Source organism: Pleurodeles waltl, chromosome 2_2, assembly GCF_031143425.1.
Source record: "Pleurodeles waltl isolate 20211129_DDA chromosome 2_2, aPleWal1.hap1.20221129, whole genome shotgun sequence".
Classification (NCBI taxonomy): domain Eukaryota; kingdom Metazoa; phylum Chordata; class Amphibia; order Caudata; family Salamandridae; genus Pleurodeles; species Pleurodeles waltl.
In genome coordinates, this window is record NC_090439.1 from 892709775 (window position 1) to 892731025 (window position 21251).

The window sequence follows — 21251 nt, forward strand, 5'->3', positions numbered from 1 at the left end:
ACCACTGCCTTCACAGTCACAATATTTTGCATGCACTTAAGGCTTTCTGATCATACAAAGAGGATTGATTTATAGCCTTACAAAGTCCTACAGAAAGCACTTCAGCCCTGCTGTTGGCAGGGGGGAGATGGAACTGTATAGTTGCCCTTCCCAATAGTGCATAGGGAGAAGGCTATATCATAAGGATGGGAATCTGGCTGCATAGGTGTCTCTCTCTTTTGGCAAGATGCAATCCTCCCACTCTTGCATTTCACCAGTGTCCTCTATTTCTGATAACCGATTAGATTCCATCCGGTTTGCCCATGTCCCTAGGAGTTAGTGGAATACGGCACGTAGAGTGTACAGGTGCTGGAAGTGAGTGAGAGGGAGTTGGTGAAAGTGGTAGTGAAGGAAATGAAGGTGCCACTGTCCCAGATGGAAATGGACGCATCAGTGGCCTCTGTGGCCTACAATCAGAAGGTTATACAACAGATTTTTGAGGGCACTGATTACTGGAGGTGGGAGGCGGGGGAAGAGTTCATTTGCTACAGTGTTGCTACGAGTGCAATAATCACTTGCATAACTTAAGTTTCCTTACAACAGTCCTTAGTAGCATACGACTGCACACAAACTTTCAAGGACTTTGTGACAAAAGTCTGAGGTGGATAGTCTTAGTCCTGATAGGACTCCTTCTCATAAAGCATCCTCTTCAAATTGCCTCCTCTTCAAATTCTGCAACACAGCATACAACCAGAGATATATGTTGTATCCAAAACATGTTCATGGTCGCTGACATCTGCCTCCATCTCGGACTCTAGAATCTGAGTAGTCAGGTGAGCAGTCACTTTCGGTTAAAGAATGTGCGAAAGTCACTGGAAATGTCATTTCTATCCTCAAAGGGGTAGCTGTCAAGGGTCTAGTAGATGGCAGTGCCACTGTCTATACAGAGGATCTGGTTGTCTACTGTTCTCTTGGCTGACGTTGACGAGGCAGGTACTATGGGCTTCTATGGTGAAGTGATGTTTGATGAGGTGTTTAAAGATAAGTCCTCATTCTCGCCAATCCGCTGGTTATCATGAATTCGTCATTCACTGTACTGGGCATCTTTAAGGTTTGGGGCGAATCTTCTGTGATTGCTGCTGTGGGCAACCTCATAGTTGCTTTAGACCTTTAACTCAAATAGTCGAGTGTTGCACACTGAGCAGGGTACTGACTCAACATTACCTTCTCTGAACAAGGGCAAATATTTACTCCCATTCACCTGGTTTCATCATTTCTTTAATATTATGCCAATTGTGAAACTGACTTACCAGCCCAAATCATTTGAAGTTACGTGCTGGTAGGGCAAAGAATCTGTAGAGGCTTTTGCAAATAAGCCAAATTAACATACAGTTCACCCTCAGCCCTGTGTTATGGTCCTGCTTTAAGAAAGACAATGCTGGAATGCAAGAAATTTGAGTGGATTTGGCACTAATCATGCAGACAATAGCAAAAGGCAGCTAAAGCTGACTCAACAAAATTATAATTATAAAAACAAATTAGTGATGACAGCAAAGGAAACTTTATGCCAAATGTATCCTCAAAGCAAGAAATGTCTCTAGAGAGATGATTTCTATTTGGACTACCTAGTGGCTCTTACATGTCTAACTCCAAGTCCAACAATCTCACTCACTTTGTCAGACTATGATTTTTTTTTCCCCATGGACAAAATTGAGAAGATAAATTTTTCTTCTGCCAGCTTTACAAGTACCTCACCAGTGAGGATACAGGAAAAGGGTACTGAAAAGAAGAACTGCCCTTCTCTTGAGCATTTTAAGTTGCCGTCAGATCCGACATGTCTGAATTCCATTACTGCATCTCGTGCTCGTTTGCATTCTATTCGCTCAATATTTGGAAGAAGGTTGCTTTGATTTTACATAGTTTCTTCCATTTATGTAATAAACTCGTTAGGAGGCAACAGGTGACTGGAAGAAAGCCCTGTAGTTAGTGATGTTAAAGAAGTCCACTGCATCCTGAAGACATAAGTAATTACAGACCCATTTTGTTCCTGCCCTTTTCGTTAAAGATTATGGAAAAGATGATCAAATCAACAGCTATCTTCCTTTTCGGCAACCAGCAAAATTGAGGATATAGGTAAGGGTAGCCCACAGAACAGAAACTGCTTCGATGTCAGGACTAAATGATCTTTGCGGACCAAGACCAAACCTTAGCCCTGGTGTTATCAGAACAGTCAGCCAACTTTCATAAAGAGTCTCAAGAACTTATCCTCAGACTGGCAGAGGCTGGTGCAACAGGCATAGCCAATTCTGGCAGAAACAACACGTTTATCTATCTCCTTTCCATTCAGAACATAAAAACAAACTCACCTTAGATGTTTCTAATGGTTTGTCACTCAGCCCACCCTATTCAATCTATATGTGCAACTGCTGGCATTATTTAGTCACTACTTTTGAATTAGATTTATGAACTTTGCTGAAGATATCCAGCTCTTGATTGCACTGGGCAAGGATAACCTGGATGCACTACAAATTTTCCTTCAATATATGCTGGTCGTCAAGGGTTAGCTAGCATGTAGCTGCCTGAAGTTCAATTGAGATAAAAATGAACTGACTGTTTCAACATCATGTTAACTGGGTTTACTACCTACAAGATTCTGGTCTTGCGACGTGGCTCTTTCCCTGAGCTAGTCATTGGTTTGAAACATGACCTTTCAATTGGACTTTTCCCTTTCACTAACTGAGCAGGGGAGTCCGCTCTGGCCGCTTGTTGCCTGCACTTATAAAGGTTCTACCATACTTGCCAACTACAATATGGTCATTGGCTGCTCAAGCCATTATACTGAGCAAGCTACAATGATGCAATGCATTATATATTTGGACACCACTTCCAAGAATATGAAACTTCTGCAGAGAAACTTAAAACACAATGGCTAAGTTGGCAATGAATCTTCCTCTCACTGTTAAGACGTTACAGTGGTTACCAGCAGCCAAGATTCATTTTTAAAGCTCTGTTAAGTATTTAAAGCACTCCTCCGTTTCAGACCTTTGTATTTACAGCATTAACTTCAGCAGTGGCAGACTCACAGGAGCTTGTGTTCATCTAATTCTTATCTGCTCAGAGTCCCCAGATTCAAATGCAGCAGGGCAGCTGAAAGGCCTTTTTGGCTGTAGGTGCTGTGGTTTGAAACGCTCCTCTGCTGTATTTGCGCTTGACTTAACGAATCTGCTGTCCTTCAGGAAAGCGATACAAACTTGGCTTTTCAGTAACCAACTTGTAAGATGGTTATTTGCTGCACTTATTGTATTTATCCGCACCAGTACACCTTTCCTGGCATATCAGTATGTGCCCTTATAACAATATTTTTAATTGCATTACTATACAATAATGCCTAGCGTGTAAGTCTAGAAGAGAATAACAATATAAAAGTCAGCATCATTTCACGTACCATTACCCTAGGATTCATTATCAGACTACCTGAACGCTAGGAAGGAGAGTAAATAAACTACGACATGACTGCCAAAGTAAATGGTATCTCGTTTCACTCCGAAATTTCCCTTCAAGCTCAGGTCCTAGTATTTTCTTCCATACCTTTAGTTTTTCACTCACTGCAAGGGTTGAATGGTGCACGAACCATCTGCTCTTAAACAGAGCTCATAAAAAGCACTCCAAGAAGGATTGTGCCTCAAGGCATTGTGGGTTTTAGTGGCGTGACCACAAGATGCACCGTGCACTCTTTAAAACCAAAACAAAGCAATTGAAGAACAATAAATTGCGGTATTCGGAGCCCAAGACTAGATGGCAAAATAGTGCACAGCATGTTATCCACAATACCTACTACAAACCTGGTGCTTCTAATAAATATTTCCTCGTGTGACAGGTATGTGAATCACACCAAAAATAGTAAATTGAGAGAGGTTGATGAAGGAATGGGAATGGAGAACAGAGGGGTCAGCAGAGCAGGTGAGGGCCTAGCCCATTAGGAACCCTCTGCTCCCGCGTGTCACACACTTCAGTTTCCTGCACTGTGACAGCAAGTACTGAGGTAGTCCAGCCTTGCAATGAGGTGTGTTGACCTCCTCTGTGGTTACTCTAATCACGTACATTGGAACAGGGAGGTTGATGACAACAAGTGAGTATCTCTGGATGCTGTACAGTGGACTTCAGTTAAGACTATAATAGAACATGATTTGTTGAGAAAGAGGGTCCAGCTAAGCTACATGGAGTCAGTTCTTTGGGGAAGTATAATGCAAGTATGTGAAATGCTGTGTAAGAAAGTAGGGACACCGGAGGACATAGCTAAAACGAAAACCTATCAGAATTTTATAAATCAAGTTGATACAGGTTTAATACCATGGGAAGCCACATTAATAAATACTGACTTTCTATGAAGTCAAATAAGTGCAGCTATTTTTGTGTTAGTGTGAGAGCAATATAGTATTTGAGGTGGACAACTGCTGTAGTATGAAAGGGGTTTTGGGCATGTTGCTAAAGATTCCCGGGAAAGTTTTTCAATAAACATTAGGAGATTGCAGTGCTGAAAAAAATATAAGCGCTAAAGACTGGTGGAAATTTAAAACCCAGGCAGTGTTGATGTGTACTATATGTCAATACTCCAGCCCTTTAGAACGCATTGGAGAAACGGCATATAGTCTGGAAGGGCACTCAAACTGAAATAAGCGGAACAGTTAACAACATACCAAAACGACATCAAACTACACTACATGTAAACAACTGATGTTAAACTATCCACACAGTAATAAAAAAACAAGCGCCAAAGTGAGAGATCAAAGAGAGACACAACAAGCATAAAACCATTCTTCTTTCCCTAGGAGGCTTTAGACAGGTAATGGCTTGTCGGATACCACCACACTCAAGATATGCATCATCTCAAAAGGGTCTGTCTTTATTATAAATTACCTAACTACAGAGCACAGCCCAAGTAAGTGCAGTGGGTACACTTTGTTTTAAAAAAGAAACGCTAATAGGGAATAGTTCTAATACAGAAGAGGTTAGGGTGGGGACAATAAGAAGATAAAAAATTTAGTTTTGAAAAAACGAACAGACAACTTGGAAATCGTGTAACATGAGTGTTGAATGTGCGATATGCTTAAGACACTGCACGTATATTTTTGCACTTAAAACAAAACTGCATTTTGGACAGATGACTCTGCTTTAGGGTGGGATAGCAACCAGAAGATACCACAGGAATGTCACTCAGAAAATAAACATTACCTTCAGAGGAAAGTTGACGTTCATATTCAACAATCTTTTTGGCAATTATCTTCACTACCAGAGTAAATGCAGCAGAAACATAGTAGCTTCCAGGTTCAGCAATCAACTGAATGCCACATTCTTCAGGAAAGTATATCTCCAGCAAAGTGTTGATAGCATGATTTATCTAAGAAACGCCCAAAAAACAGGTTATGAACTATTCTTTACAAATGGAGAGCCATTCATCACCATTTATTACACTTTTACAATACATTTGTCTTCTTATTACTTTTGCCCGTTGTTCAGTGGAGCTTTGGTCATGGGCACCAGTTAATGCTTAAAAATAATCCATAAACTAAAATCCATTTCAAATAAACAGTCTCTCCTGAACCCCGGCATTTAGATGTTACTATGTTTAACTACACGGCGCCAGTTACCAAGATGGGCACAAGATTGTAAGCCCAAATGAAACATTTGCAATTCTAGTTATGGTTCGAAGTCTTAGGCACATTAAGCAAATACTTAGACACTTTAAATTATAAATAAGTTAACTGATTCATTTTCTTTGGGGTTTTTTTGTGCTGCAAGGCCAGTTCGCATGGTTGCCTCAGAGCTGTTGCTAGAAGAAACTGATCAAAAATGTAGACACAGAATTTAGGTTGATTACGGGACACTTAATTGCTTTCCTCTTCACTTGCCTGCACACAGCAGATCAGGAATATTTACTGAGCAGCACCAAATCACGTTAAGAAAACATACATATGAATTCCTTATGCAAATACATATTAACAGTAATGCGATGGCTGACTGGGAGGCCTGGAAACGGCTTTATTTTTAACAATCAAGCTGATCACAGACGGCAGAGTAGTTATCCAGAATTTGCATAATACTGACTGGTGGGAAAACAACAAAACGCTACACGTAGAGTTTTTGACAAGTTGCTATATACAGAGTTTGTAGATGTGTTTAGGGGCGGCAGAGTGCCGAAACTACAGATGCTCCTGCTGCTGAAGAACATAACTGAGCAATAACATGTATGTCTCGGAAATAAAGGAGTCATGGACTTTGATATCGGAGCATGGGGACGCCCGGTGGGCCCAGCGATGTGGAGCAGGCTGCTGCCTTGTGGTACGTGTCAAGCTCTGGTAGTGTTCCAGAGAGAGATGGCTGACTCAGTTCTGAGTAGTGGTGCTATTGGGATGGATCGGGGCCTCTGCTGTGAGTAAACCCGAGCATCTGAGAATACAAGAAACTGGACAGATAAAGCCAGATAAGTGTAATGGCTCGTAATGCCCAGGCTTCCTGAAAAGAAACAGCAGCGCCTGGGAGCAGAATCAGTTGAAACAAGCATCGGCAATGCAATGGGTCTCACATTTGCTTGAATTAGAGCTACTGGCGTTGTAAATGCTTAACTGGACTTTTCTTGCCACTAGTAGGTCAACTGTGCCACATAAGTAGGTCTTCTTTGCCACATAATTCCAGTGGCCCTGCATATAACTAAATCACTTCCTTTTACCTTCCTCTATCTACAGCAAAAAATTAAAAATATTGCTATTGTTTATATTAGTCAGAAAGAGCAGGTTGTGCAGTGACAATATTTTGTAAAAGGAATGCCCGAAAACAGAGTGCAGCAAATATTGTAGTATCTGGACTGTGATGCTCAGAACAGCCCCTATAGGGCACCGTAATAAAAATAGCATTTGTAAGAAACATGGTCATGTAACCATAAAGTCAGCCCCATGAGGGCATAACAGGAAAACAAAATGGCAGAAAGTAATGCATTGTAACCATGAATGCAGCCCCTAGAGGGTGTAGTGCCTTACACATTTTCAGGCCCAGCAGTCCTACTGAAAGGCTATTAGAAACAGGGTTCTTAAAACACAAACGACTCTCCGCTGTAAAAACAAGCGTTCCAGCCATGACCGAGCATAAAAATACACTGAATTGTGGGAGAGGTCACTATTTATTCTGCCCAACCCCTCCCACCCCACCAGGGTGGGGAACCACAGCTGACCTAGATAGAAAGTGTCCTGCCGAACGGTTTGGTGGTGGTCCCACTGTCGTAGGACCACCACAGGCTGAGTTATGGGCAAAAATGCTATGAAAAAGAAACACCCTGCAAAGCATTATGGGGCAAGTTTACCAAATGCATTGAATATTGTAGCACTGGCTCGCCAGCTGTGCTGGGAGAGCTACTTTGAAGATTTGTGTTTTTCCTTTTGTAAATGCTCCAGTTTGTATATTTTTCAACGGCTAAACTTGTAAAGTGGTCCTCATGTAAAGCGCTCCTCTGTTAGAGTTCACGCTATATGAAACTCTAGTGCTCCTACGATCGAATTTGCGTTACATGAACATTAAAAAAAAAATATTTAGAAAGAATCCCCTCCAGCTTGCAACCTTTGTGCGCAGACACCACAAAGAAACCGAGGAAGACGAAGAAACATACGGCCACACATCGCAAAGCAGCGAGGCAAAATAAAAAAATTGTGCACCACACTAAGGTATCTGGCCGATTGTGCAGTAATCCATGTGTAGGAAGTTGGCTCTGTATGCACTATTTCAAAGTAAGGAATAGTATGCACAGAGTCCAAGGGTTCCCCTTCGAGGTAAGAGTGGCAAAAAGAGATAATTCTAATGCTCTATTTTGTGGTAGTGTGGTCGAGCAGTAGGCTTATCAAAGGAGTAGTGTTTAGCATTTGTTGTACACACACACAGGCAATAAATGAGGAACACACACTCAGACTATTCCAGGCCAATAGGTTTTTGTATAGAAAAATATATTTTCTTAGTTTATTTTAAGAACCACAGGTTCAAATTTTACATGTCATATCTCAAATAAAAGGTATTGCAGGTAAGTACTTTAGGAACTTTGAATAATCACAATAGCATATATACTTTTCAAATAAATCACATATAGCTATTTTAAAACTAGACACTTAGTGCAATTTTCAACAGTTCCTGGGGGAAGTAAGTATTTATTAGTTTTTGTAGGTAAGTAAACCACCTACGGGGTTCAAGTTTGGGTCCAAGGTAGCCCACCGTTGGGGGTTCAGAGCAACCCCAAAGTTACCACACCAGCAGCTCAGGGCCGGTCAGGTGCAGAGTTCAAAGTGGTGCCCAAAACGCATAGGCTTCAATGGAGAAGGGGGTACCCCGGTTCCAGTCTGCCAGCAGGTAAGTACCCGCGTCTTCGGAGGGCAGACCAGGGGGGTTTCGTAGGGTACCGGGGGGAACAAGTTGGCACAGAAAGTACACCCTCAGCAGCACGGGGGCGGCCGGGTGCAGTGTGCAAACACGTCGGGTTTTCAATTGGAATCAATGGGAGACCAAAGGGTCTCTTCAGCGATGCAGGCAGGCAAAGGGGGGGCTCCTCGGGGTAGCCACCACCTGGGCAAGGGAGAGGGCCTCCTGGGGGTCACTCCTGCACTGGAGTTCCGATCTTTCAGGTCCTGGGGGCTGCGGGTGCAGAGTCTTTTCCAGGCGTCGGGATCTGGGAGTCAGGCAGTCGCGGTCAGGGGGAGCCTCGGGATTCCCTCTGCAGGCGTCGCTGTGGGGGCTCAGGGGGGGGCAACTCTGGCTACTCACAGTCTCGTAGTCGCCGGGGAGTCTTCCCTGAAGTGTTTGTTCTCCACAAGTCGAGCCGGGGGCGTCGGGTGCAGGGTAGCAAGTCTCACGCTTCCGGCGGGAAACAGTCGTTTTAAAGTTGCTCCTTTGGAAACAAAGTTGCAGTCTTGGCTGAACAGAGCCGCTGTCCTCTGGAGTTTCTTGGTTGTTCTAGAGCAGGGCAGTCCTCTGAGGATTCAGAGGTCGCTGGTCCTGGGGAAAGCGTCGCTGGAGCAGTTTCTTCAGAAGGGGGGAGACAGGCCGGTAGAGCTGGGGCCAAAGCAGTTGGTGTCTCCGTCTTCTCTGCAGGGTTTTTCAGCTCAGCAGTCTTCTTCTTAGGTTGCAGGGGAGCCCCTAAATACAGAATTTAGGGGTGTGTTTAGGTCAGGGAGGGTAGTAGCCAATGGCTACTAGCCCTGAGGGTGGCTACACCCTCTTTGTGCCTCCTCCCAAGGGGAGGGGGTCACATTCCTATCCCTATTGGGGGGATCCTCCATCTACAAGATGGAGGATTCCTAAAAGTCAGAGTCACTTCAGCTCAGGTTGCCTTAGGGGCTGTCCTGACTGGCCAGTGACTCCTCCTTGTTTTTCTCATTATCTCCTCCGGCCGTGGCGTGAGGGGGCGGGCAACTCCACTAGCTGGAATGCCCTGTGGTGCTGTAACAAAGGGGGGTGAGCCTTTAAGGCTCACCGCCAGGTGTTACAGCTCCTGCAAGGGGGACGTGATAAGCATCTCCACCCAGTGCAGGCTTTGTTACTAGCCACAGAGTGACAAAGGCACTCTCCCCATGTGGCCAGCAACATGTCTCGAGTGTGGCAGGCTGCTAAAACCAGTCAGCCTACACGGGTAGTTGGTTAAGGTTTCAGGGGGCACCTCTAAGGTGCCCTCTGGGGTGTATGTTACAATAAAATGTACACTGGCATCATTGTGCATTTATTGTGCTGAGAAGTTTGATACCAAACTTCCCAGTTTTCAGTGTAGCCATTATGGTGCTGTGGAGTTCGTGTATGACAGACTCCCAGACCATATACTCTTATGGCTACCCTGCACTTACAATGTCTAAGGTTGGGCTTAGACACTGAAGGGGCACAGTGCTCATGCACTGGTGCCCTCACCTATGGTATAGTGCACCCTGCCTTAGGGCTGTAAGGCCTGCTAGAGGGGTGACTTATCTATACTGCATAGGCAGTGTGAGGTTGGCATGGCACCCTGAGGGGAGTGCCATGTCGACTTACTCGTTTTGTCCTCACCAGCACACACAAGCTGGCAAGCAGTGTGTCTGTGCTGAGTGAGGGGTCCCCAGGGTGGCACAGGATATGCTGCAGCCCTTAGAGACCTTCCCTGGCATCAGGGCCCTTGGTACCAGGGGTACCAGTTACAAGGGACTTACCTGGATGCCAGGGTGTGCCAATTGTGTAAACAAAAGTACAGGTTAGGGAAAGAACACTGGTGCTGGGGCCTGGTTAGCAGGCCTCAGCACACTTTCAAATCAAAACATAGCATCAGCAAATGCAAAACGTCAGGGGGTAACCATGCCAAGGAGGCATTTCCTTACACCATGTAACAGGGTCAGTCTGCAAGGCGTAACAAAGCAGCCTCAAGGCTGGGTAAACGTAAAGCACTTACCTACGAATGAAGGGCATTTGAAAGGCAGGCCCAAGAAAGAATGAAAGTGCCCTTGCGCACGGCTAAGTTTAACCTAAAAAGCACATCACAACGATGATAAAATCCTGTGACCTGGACCCAGATGGACACTTTGATGGTACTGCGACCTAAAGGCCCATGGCAATAAGCATTCCTGGACTAACGAAGTGGCAAATATGTGGATACTGTCAGGAGTGCCCAAGCAAGACACTGGGTTCAGCTGGTGCCATGATCTCCACCATGTAGACTGACCAAACCCCAACTTATAAAGAGATAAGAATGGCGAAGCTGATAGACTCAGTGTTGCATTGGAATAAAGACCCCTAAATAACAATCTGGTACTAACGAGCTCGACCCTTCAATGCCCTAAACGTGAGATCGTATAAAAGGTACTCTAAGATGACAAAGGACTACAACTCAACCCGCATGAGACATGTCGAGAGGTGGACACAAGGCACTGTAGACCACAGACCCTGACCAGACTGAGAATCTGGACATAAGAGAATATCCACCATAGAGCAAGCTATCAATTGAGAGCTACCAGTGGAATGAAAGAACGACCAGAGCCAATCCAAACTACTGCTTGAAAATAAGACAAGTTGTCATACATTCAGAGGACATTGGTCTATCTGCGCCTGGCCCATCAACTGAGGACAAGGGAGGCATCAAAAGCACTCCTTCTGGCAATGCAAAAAAGCATCAATGGAATAGACGGTATCCTGGACTCTGAACATTGGAGCAGATTAGATGAAGGAAAAAATGGACAAAAAAGCCTCCACACTAGATATGGTACAGCACCATATTTCGGAAGCAGCAGATATTTGATCAATTAACCTCTCCCATGACCAGGGCGAGCTGGTCTCCTCCAGGAACACAGTTGCTGTGTGCCTGGGATGAGACCAGCTCGTCCTGCACCCGGCCCACACCCACCAGTCGGGGATGGAAGGGGAATCGCTTCCCCTTCCACCTGAGCCCCCCCGCACCCTCCCCCCAGCAATCTGATGATGTCAGCACGCTCACAGTGTGCTGACGTCATCAAATGTTGCCGAGGACACGCTGGAAGCCATTTGCTTCCAGCACGTTGAGAGAAAAGGTGAGTCCGTAATTTGGGGGGGGGGGGGGGGGGGGGGGGGGGGGCGCTAGAAAGACATAGGGGGAAAGAGTCTTTCTTTTCCCCCTGTGCCTGTTTTCAATGGATTCCTGCTTCACGATCGTGATCAGCAATACTCCACTAGGTACCAGGGATTTTAAGTTTTTGGGGGGGGGGGGGGGGGTTATGGGGGGGGAGATTATACCATCTGTTCCCCTTAGGCAAGGGTCGCTGCCCTGGGGGCAATACTTTTTTATATGTTTCAACCCCCCCTGGGGCTAGATCGGCCATGTTTTTGGTCGATCTCGCCCCCAGGGTGTTGAAACCCACTACGCCCCAGGGATTGTGGGTTTTGGGGGCACCCCCCCAGGAGGGAAATTAGTGTTGGCCATTTAGGCACCAGCAAAAATTTCTACGTTCTTGGGGGCAGGGTGTTTGTCAATGGGCGAAGTATTTGTATTTGTGATTATAATAGTTTATTTCTTCTTTTTGTTCTAGTTCAAATCTTTTGCTTCCTTTGCTGTGGATGCTTGCGGTTTGCATAGTTCCATGTTTTAGATAAGTAAAAGCAATTTACTTCAAAGGCGTATTGTTGACATGCATGCATAACATGTTTGTAGGTAGTGTACTAAATGCAGGATTGTGTGTGAAATTGTCCTTAGATTTGTGGACAATTATATTTGTGTTGTCTTATGTCTAATTTGCTTTTTTCTTTTTAGTGCAATATCATTGGTGATTGCTGTGTCTGTGCAGAGTAGTTGCTGTTAAGTCTAGCTTTTTTAGGCAAGTGAGTGGTATAGTTTTTTAGCACATAACTCTTTATGATAAAGCTACACTTTGTTTATTACTTATTTTAGACCGTGCTGGTTGTTGTTGGCAATCCATTTGTTGTTAGAAAGGATCATGGCTAGCCGCAGAGTGACCGCTCAGCAGGTTGTTGGCATGCTTTTTGAGTTGTCTTCTGACCATGATTATGAGACTGACTCTGCATCTGAGGACGAGGAGGAAGTGAGATTCTGGCAGTGAGTTTTCTGTCAGAGAGGATTCTTCTGATGAGGAAGCCACTCTCAGTGCAGATGAAGGGCCTGTTTTAGAGCAGGACATTGATGTGCCAAGCATGCAGCAGCCTGGGGCTGAAGGGTTTCCCATTAGAAAACCTGACACCTGGATTGCCCCAAACATGGAGCAGCCACAGTTACCTGCATTAACTGGTCTCCCATGGTGTAGAGTCAATATGGAAAACTTTTTGCCTGTCAATTTCTTTCACTTGTTTATGGACGATGTATTTTTGGAAGAGATTGTTGAGCAGACTAATTTGTATGAGGAGCAATAGTTGATGGACAAAGCTGCCAGTCTTAGGCCCCAGTCTAGAGCTACCCAGTGGGTTCCCACAAATCTGGAAGAGATGAAAGTTTTTAGGTTTGACTTTTTTTATGGGGTTGATAAGGAAGCGGTCACTGGCTTCTTATTGGTCTACTAGTCCCTTGATAGCAACGGCTATATTTCCTGCAACTTTGACTTATAATCGATATTTGCTTTTTCTTCGTATGCTGCATTTTGTAGACAATGCTTTAGCCTTGCCACGAGATCACCCTGATTGTGACTGTCTTTTTAAGATTAGTCCTGTCCTTGATCATTTTTTAGATCGGTTTTCAGAGGTGTATGTTCCAGGCAAAGAGAAGTGTGGACGAGTCTTTGGTCCTGTTCAAGGGGCATTTGGTTTTTAAGAAGTACATTCCTAGTAAGAGGGCACGGTATGGAATTAAATTGAATATGCTGTCATAAAGTAGTACAGGATAAGTGTATAATTTCCGGGTCTACACTGGTAGGGATTCCAGTATTGACCCCCCTGGTTGTCTTCCCACTTTTGGAGTTAGCGAGAAAATTGTGTGGGAACTTGGAAGACGACTGTTTATTAAAGGTCACCATTTGTCCGGAGATAATTTCTACACTGGAGTGCAGTTGTTCAAGGAGTTGTTTAGAGTGGACACTGTTGCTTGTGGCACAATCTGTTCTAACCGGAAAGGCTATCAAAGAAAGCTTGTCTGTAAAAAAAAAAAAAAAATCCCGAGGGGACAGTGCTGTGCCTTGCGGAATAATGAGCTGCTAGCTCTGAAATTTTCAGACAGGAGGGATGTGTACATGCTATCTACGATCCATGATGAGAGTATTTCCCGCATGACTGCTTGGGGTCAGGTTGCCTAAGTGTGCAAACCTGCGTGCATTTTGGACTACAATAAGCACATGGGTGGTGTTGATAAAGTAGATCAGAGGTTGGAACCTTACACTGCTCTTCATAAGTCTTACATGCGGTATAAAAAGTTGGCCATACATGTATTTAATTTGGCAACTTTTAACGCTTTTATTGTGTTCAAGGATTGTTCACCTGAGTCAAGGATGAAATTTGTTAAATTTCAGGAGTCAGTGATAGAGAGCCTTATTGTGGTGGAACAGGCAAGAGTTCCTAGAGTGTCAGTGGTGGACGATGTGAATGATCGCCACTTCCCAGATCACATTCCTCCCACTCCCAAAAAAGACTTGCCAACCAAGAAATGTAGATTGTGTGCCCGAAGAGGTATCCGGAGGGAGAGCCGATGTACTGCCCCAATTGCCCTTCAAAGCCTGGGCTGTGCGTGGCTGGCTGTTTCAGGAGTTACCACACCAACATTTTTTGGGGGAAATACCGTGAGCGTAAACTGTCTGCTTTATGTTTTCAGATGTTCAGTTTCATATTTATGTCACGTTTTCAGTTAGAGCTTTTGTGCTTGTAGTTTTGTACTTATTTTATAATTAGTTAGTGGTTTCTTTGTTTATAAACAAAAAAGTGACGGCAGTGTGCGTGGGGTGGCGCTTGGCTGGTGTGCGTTGGGTTGCGCTTGGCTGGTGGCGTGCGTGGGGTGGCGCTTGGCTGGCGGTGCCAGCCAAACGTCAGTCCACACACTCCCATCAGCTAGTGTGATTGCTGTATCAGGCATGTGGGCGTATGTAAGTGTGTAAGTGATGGGCCCTTGAGTGGCGCTGTCTTTCGATGCGAGTGTTGTAATGTGGTAGCCCTGTGGCTGATGGCATGAATGGTCTTGTGAAAAGGTGTGTGAATGGACTGTAAAGCGGTTGGTGCCTTGACGCGGCTTTACAGCTCACGCGCTGTGAGTCATTGGTTCAGTTTTTTGGCCTTTCAGTTATTAACAGTGCATTTCATTTCTGTGAAATGTCTTGTTAATAAAATTTGATCTACTGAACCATCACTCACCCTTGTGCCAAATCCAACCAGTATGTGTGGTAAAAATGACAAAACCTGCTCCACTGTAATCAGGCGTCACAGCACACCTGTGACACTAGGTGTCTCAGGTGGGACCCAGATGATGAAGCATGCCACCAACTTGTTTGGTGGGTGAAGGGTCTTTTTAACATAACCTAAGTGTGTTTCTTTTCATTTTAGTGTTTGGAACATCACAGTAGTTCGTGGACAAATCAAAATGATATTACAAAACTACCTGTGTTTGGGGGGAGGGGGCACCTATGTTTTTAGTCCTGGGTGCAGCCTTCATCTAAGGAAAACTACCAAACCCAGACATTTTTTTTTTAATAACTAGACTCCCCAAGGAGTCCAGGGAGGTGTGACTTGCGTAGATCCCCCAACATTTTCTTACCCAGACTCCTCTGCCAAACTCAAAATTTGCTTAAAAAACATATTTTCCTGACTTTACTTTGTAGAATCACAACTGTGCTATCCCCTCAATCTCTACAGGTTTTTGGCCTTTCTGTTGCAGGCACCTGGGCCCCCACACAAGTGAGGTATAATTTTTATTGGGAGACTTGGGGGGAACGCTGGATAGAAGGAAATTTGTGGCTCCTCTCAGGTTCCGGAACTTTGTCACAAATGTGATGAAAACAGTTTTTTTTTTGCCAAATTGTGAGGTTTGCAAAGGATTCTGGGTAACAGAACCAGGTGAGAGCCCCACAAGTCACCCTATCTTGGATTCCCCTGGGTGTCTAGTTTTAAAAAAATGCACAGGTTTGGTAGGTTTCCATAGGTGCCGGCTGAGCTAGAGGCCAAAATCTACAGCTAGGCACTTTGCAAAAAAACACGTCAGATTTCAATGTAAAAATGTGATGTGTCCATGTTGCGTTTCCAGTTGCGAGCATTAGGCCTACCCACGCAAGTGAGGTACCATTTTTATCAGGAGATTTAGGGGAACATAGAATAGCAAAACAAGTGTTATTGCCCCTTGTCTTTCGCTACATTTTTTCCTTCCAAATGTAAGACCGTGTGTAAAAAAAGACATCTATTTGAGAAATGCTCTGTAATTCACATGCTAGTATGGGCCCAGAGATGTGCAAACAACCACTGCTTCTCAACACCTTATCTTGTGCCCATTTTGGAAATACAAAGGTTTTCTTGATACCTATTTTTCACTTTTTGTATTTCAGCAAATTAATTGCTGTAAACCCGGTATAGAATGAAAACCCATTGCAACGTGCAGCTCATTTATTGGCTCTGGGTACCTAGGGTTCTTGATGAACCTACAAGCCCTATATATCCCCGCAACCACAAGAGTCCAGCAGACCTAACGGTATATTGCTTTAAAAACTGACATCGCAGGAAAAAGTTAGAGTAAAACGTGGAGAAAAATGGCTGTTTTTTTAACCTCAATTTCAATATGCTTTCATTTCAGCTGTTGTTTTTTGTAGCAAACCCTCGTAGAATCTACACAAATTACCCCTGGCTGAATTCAGAATGTTGTCTACTTTTGAGAAATGTTTAGCTTTCTGGGATCCAGCACTAGTTTCACACCCATTTCTGTCAATAGCTGGAAAGAGGCTGAACGCACAACAAAATCGTAAAAATGGGGTATGTCCCAGTAAAATGCCACAATTGTGTTGAAAAAATTGGGTTTTCTGATTCAAGTCTGCCTGTTCCTGAAAGCTGGGAAGATGGTGATTTTAGCACTGCAAACCCTTTGCTGATGCCAAACAATTGTTGCTGTATTTTGGCTATTTTCTTGGTCTCCTTCAGGGGATCCCACAAACTCTGGGTACCTCCAGAATCCCTAGGATGTTGGGAAAAAAGGACGCTAATTTGGCATGGTAGCTTATGTGGACAAAATGTTATGAGGGCCTAAGCGCAAATTGCCCCAAATAGCCCCAAATAGCCAAAAAAAGGCCTGCCACCTGAGGGGGAAAAGGCCTGGCAGCGAAGGGGTTAATGAAAACAAAAATCAGTATTATGGAAAAGGCATAGAAGTGGTCAAAAACAAGAATGGAGGCTTGCAAGCAAGATCTGGTAAGAATAACCTTAACATAACAGGGCTCCCAGAAGACATCCCCATAAAAAGATGGAGGAATTTGAGGAGCAGCTAGCTCTTCACAGAAGCCTTTGGCAGGACAAGCTTTTCTGATCTTTGGGGTGGAGAGCGCCCACACACAGCTAGTGTAGAGCCCCCCTCCAGCAGTCCTGGCAAAGGTACATAATTGTAAGACTTCTCAAATGTAGGACCAGAGATGAGGCCCCCGGATTTTCGAGAGAGAAAAGGGATATATGTTAATATGGCTCAATAATTTCACTACTTTGCAAATTCATAGTATCAGTGGAGTTGCTAGAAGCACATTTATCGCATTCAAAAGGAAAACTGCAATGAAGTGAATCATTAAAAAGGGCGCTTTTAGCCCAGGGTAGCATCCTGAGATGCAGAAGGCCGCCCCCAGTAGGTACATGGTTTGCTAAGAGGCATGCTCATCACCATAATGAACAAAAATGGCCATAATAGCGATACATCCATATTCTATCAAGAGAGTGGAAGACCTGAAGGGAGCACTGCTTCCTGGGGGAGATATAATGCCTGGGCCGATTTCAACCTCGTTTTAGGCCCCAATATGGACAGACATGCTAACACACTCAGTTTGCTAACTGCGGCTTACAAAGAACTGCGCAATATAATATCTCATTACAATTCCATACCATTACTCATACACTAATGGCAAAACCAGCATAACAACACTAAAGACTATACACAATTGGTATATAAAACTCTTGGCAAGTCTACTGATTTGTAACCACAAATGTTACAACTAAAATGGCTAGCTCACATTTTGGCAAAAACTGTATCAGACCAGGCATCAGTACTGTCGACACTAGTGGCACTGGATAGTGAACCTCCACCAAAAATCTGGAGATTCCCTTCATACACGCAAACACACACACACACACACACACACACACACACACACACACACACACACACACACACACACACAGATTCCTGCCTTCTGCGATGAACTTAGACAATCAATCAATCAAGGATTTGTAAAGCGCAGTTAATCACCCACAGGGTCTCAAGGCGCTGAATATAGGCGTGCTGGTCAGTTAATGAATACTTGGAAAGGAACACTGGCCCTGTTGAGAGCCCAGGAACTGCATGTGAAGTGTTCAAAACATACATTAAAGGAATGACTAGAGTGAAGCATGTAAGCTTACCAAGGACAGTTCGGACAAGGCTGACCCAACTTTAGAAGGGATTAAGTGACAGACTAAATTAATAAGACACCCACGGAAGCAACAGAATAAGATACGGTTTGACAAGCTCCACAAATACACAAATATTCAGAGGAAGCAGAGGGAAACAAACATGACATGAGAAATACAATATAGCCCAACAATATAGGGCAGCAGAATGCCCTTCCAAGACAGGCGGGAATTTATTTATATACTGATTTGTTAAGCACATGGCTAGCCAAAAGGATTTCCCAGCGCTAGGTAAACCGGGAACACCAAAAATAAAGTTAGAAAATCCACATCTTCAAGAGCTTTCTGGACATACCAAGAGATTTACAAGATCTCCATGAGGTTGGCCAAGAGTTCTACAGTTTGAGGCCCTAATAGGAAAAGGACCGACCACCTTGTCAAGCGTTGCTAAACCAAAGGAACAATGCAAGATTCAGATTACTGGAGCGGATAGGACGACTGGGACAATATGGTGCAACCAGTGACCTGAGAGAGTGGACAGAAATTTGTCAAAGCTTTAAACACATCACACAGTGCTTTAAATGAAACTTGCTTGCTAATCAGGAGCAAATGAAGGTCTTGAAGAAGATTTGAGGCTGAAGAGTGTTTAGGAAGATGAAAAAGCACCCAAGGGCACACTATGAACTACCTCTGGGCATCTAAGTACAGCATTCTACTTCCCCAGGTAGGGAATGTTACCCTAATTGATCCTCAAAATGATTAGTGCCTGTAGTACCGCCCTTTGAGCTGAAAAGGGAAGGAGACGAGTTTTCCTTAGTCACCTCAGGACACCGAAAAAGGTGAGTTTACTTTATTATTGTGATGATCTGTAGAGAATGTGTCATCTAGCCAAAAACCCAAGTTCTTAATTACTGAAGCAGGGGTAGGAGCCATACCCAGAAAAGGCTAACAATAAGGGTCCCAAAGATCAGGTTGATTACCAACCAGTAAAATTTCAGACTTATTCCCATTTAGTTTAAGAGAATTATTGTTCTCCCAAGTCGCCACCTTGGCGAGGCAAGAATTTGGGGAGCAAAGCTATGATCTTCATTGAGAAAAAGATACAATAATCTGGGTATCATCCGCATACAATGTGAAAGTGCTGTCTTCCACCATGTCAGCCAAAGGCCGCACACAGATGTTAAACAGGGTCGGACTTAAAGACGAACCCTGTGGCACTCTGGAAGTCAGAGTATGAGTTAGAGTTATGTGCTTTAGTGAAAAATGGTCCTGTAAAAAGAACCATAGCCAGGTCAGGACCAGGTCTTGTATGCCCTCCAGCCTTTGAAGAAGCAATTGATGGGAGACTGTAGAGAAAACCATGCAAAGATCTAATAGAATCAAAGCTGCCGTACCTCCTATTAAGCTGGAGACTAGGCTTTTCAGCGACTCCCAGCCCTAAACCCTGACTGAGGTTGGGGGGGGGGGGAACACAAGTGATTTCCACAAAGGCTAACAATTGCTAGTGAACATGTGTAGGAAGTTGGCTCTGTATGTGCTATTTCAAAGTAAGGAATAGCATGCACAGAGTCCAAGGGTTCCCCTTAGAGGTAAAATAGTGGTAAAAATAGATAATACTAATGCTCTATTTTGTGGTAGTGTGGTCGAGCAGTAGGCTTATCCAAGGAGTAGTGTTAAGCATTTGTTGTACATACACATAGACAATAAATGAGGTACACACACTCAGAGACAAATCCAGCCAATAGGTTTTGTTATAGAAAAATATATTTTCTTAGTTTATTTTAAGAACCACAGGTTCAAATTCTACATGTAATATCTCATTCGAAAGGTATTGCAGGTAAGTACTTTAGGAACTTTAAATCATAAAAATTGCATGTATACTTTTCAAGTTATTGACAAATAGCTGTTTTAAAAGTGGACACAGTGCAATTTTCACAGTTCCTAGGGGAGGTAAGTATTTGTTAGGTTAACCAGGTAAGTAGGACACTTACAGGGCTTAGTTCTTGGTCCAAAGTAGCCCACCGTTGGGGGTTCAGAGCAACCCCAAAGTTACCACACCAGCAGCTCAGGGCCGGTCAGGTGCAGAGTTCAAAGTGGTGCCCAAAACACATAGGCTTCAATGGAGAGAAGGGGGTGCCCCGGTTCCGGTCTGCTTGCAGGTAAGTACCCGCGTCTTCGGAGGGCAGACAAGGGGGGTTTTGTAGGGCACCGGGGGGGGGACACAAGCCCACACAGAAATTTCACCCTCAGCGGCGCGGGGGCGGCCGGGTGCAGTGTTAGAACAAGCGTCGGGTTCGCAATGTAAGTCAATGAGAGATCACGGGATCTCTTCAGCGCTGCAGGCAGGCAAGGGGGGGCTTCCTCGGGGAAACCTCCACTTGGGCAAGGGAGAGGGACTCCTGGGGGTCACTTCTGCAGTGAAAGTCCGGTCCTTCAGGTCCTGGGGACTGCGGGTGCAGGGTCTTTTCCAGGCGTCGGGACTTAGGTTTCAGAGAGTCGCGGTCAGGGGAAGCCTCGGGATTCCCTCTGCAGGCGGCGCTGTGGGGACTCAGGGGGGGACAGGTTTTGGTACTCACAGTCGTAGAGTAGTCCGGGGGTCCTCCCTGAGGTGTTGGTTCTCCACCAGCCGAGTCGGGGTCGCCGGGTGCAGTGTTGCAAGTCTCACGCTTCTTGCGGGGAGTTGCAGGGTCTTTAAAGCTGCTCCTTGAAACAAAGTTGCAGTCTTTTTGGAGCAGGTCCGCTGTCCTCGGGAGTTTCGTGTCTTTTTCGAAGCAGGGCAGTCCTCAGAGGATTCAGAGGTCGCTGGTCCCTTGGAAGGCGTCGCTGGAGCAGAGTTCTTTGGAAGGCAGGAGACAGGCCGGTGAGTTTCTGGAGCCAAGGCAGTTGTCGTCTTCTGGTCTTCCTCTGCAGGGGTTTTCAGCTAGGCAGTCCTTCTTCTTGTAGTTTGCAGGAATCTAATTTTCTAGGGTTCAGGGTAGCCCTTAAATACTAAATTTAAGGGCGTGTTTAGGTCTGGGGGGTTAGTAGCCAATGGCTACTAGCCCTGAGGGTGGGTACACCCTCTTTGTGCCTCCTCCCAAGGGGAGGGGGTCACAATCCTAACCCTATTGGGGGAATCCTCCATCTGCAAGATGGAGGATTTCTAAAAGTTAGAGTCACTTCAGCTCAGGACACCTTAGGGGCTGTCCTGACTGGCCAGTGACTCCTCCTTGTTGCTTTCTTTGTTCCCTCCAGCCTTGCCGCCAAAAGTGGGGGCCGTG

General features: G+C 44.8%; 1 protein-coding gene across 2 annotated transcripts in view; it reads right to left on the bottom strand.

Moving 5' to 3' along the window:
• AZIN1 (antizyme inhibitor 1) overlaps positions 1 to 21251 on the bottom strand; it is a 483491-nt gene that overhangs the window by 93379 nt on the left and 368861 nt on the right. For both annotated transcript variants that reach the window (XM_069220587.1, XM_069220589.1), the window contains exon 9: positions 5212 to 5377. In XM_069220587.1, coding sequence (XP_069076688.1) covers positions 5212 to 5377 — 166 coding nt within the window. The remainder of the gene's footprint in view (positions 1 to 5211; positions 5378 to 21251) is intronic.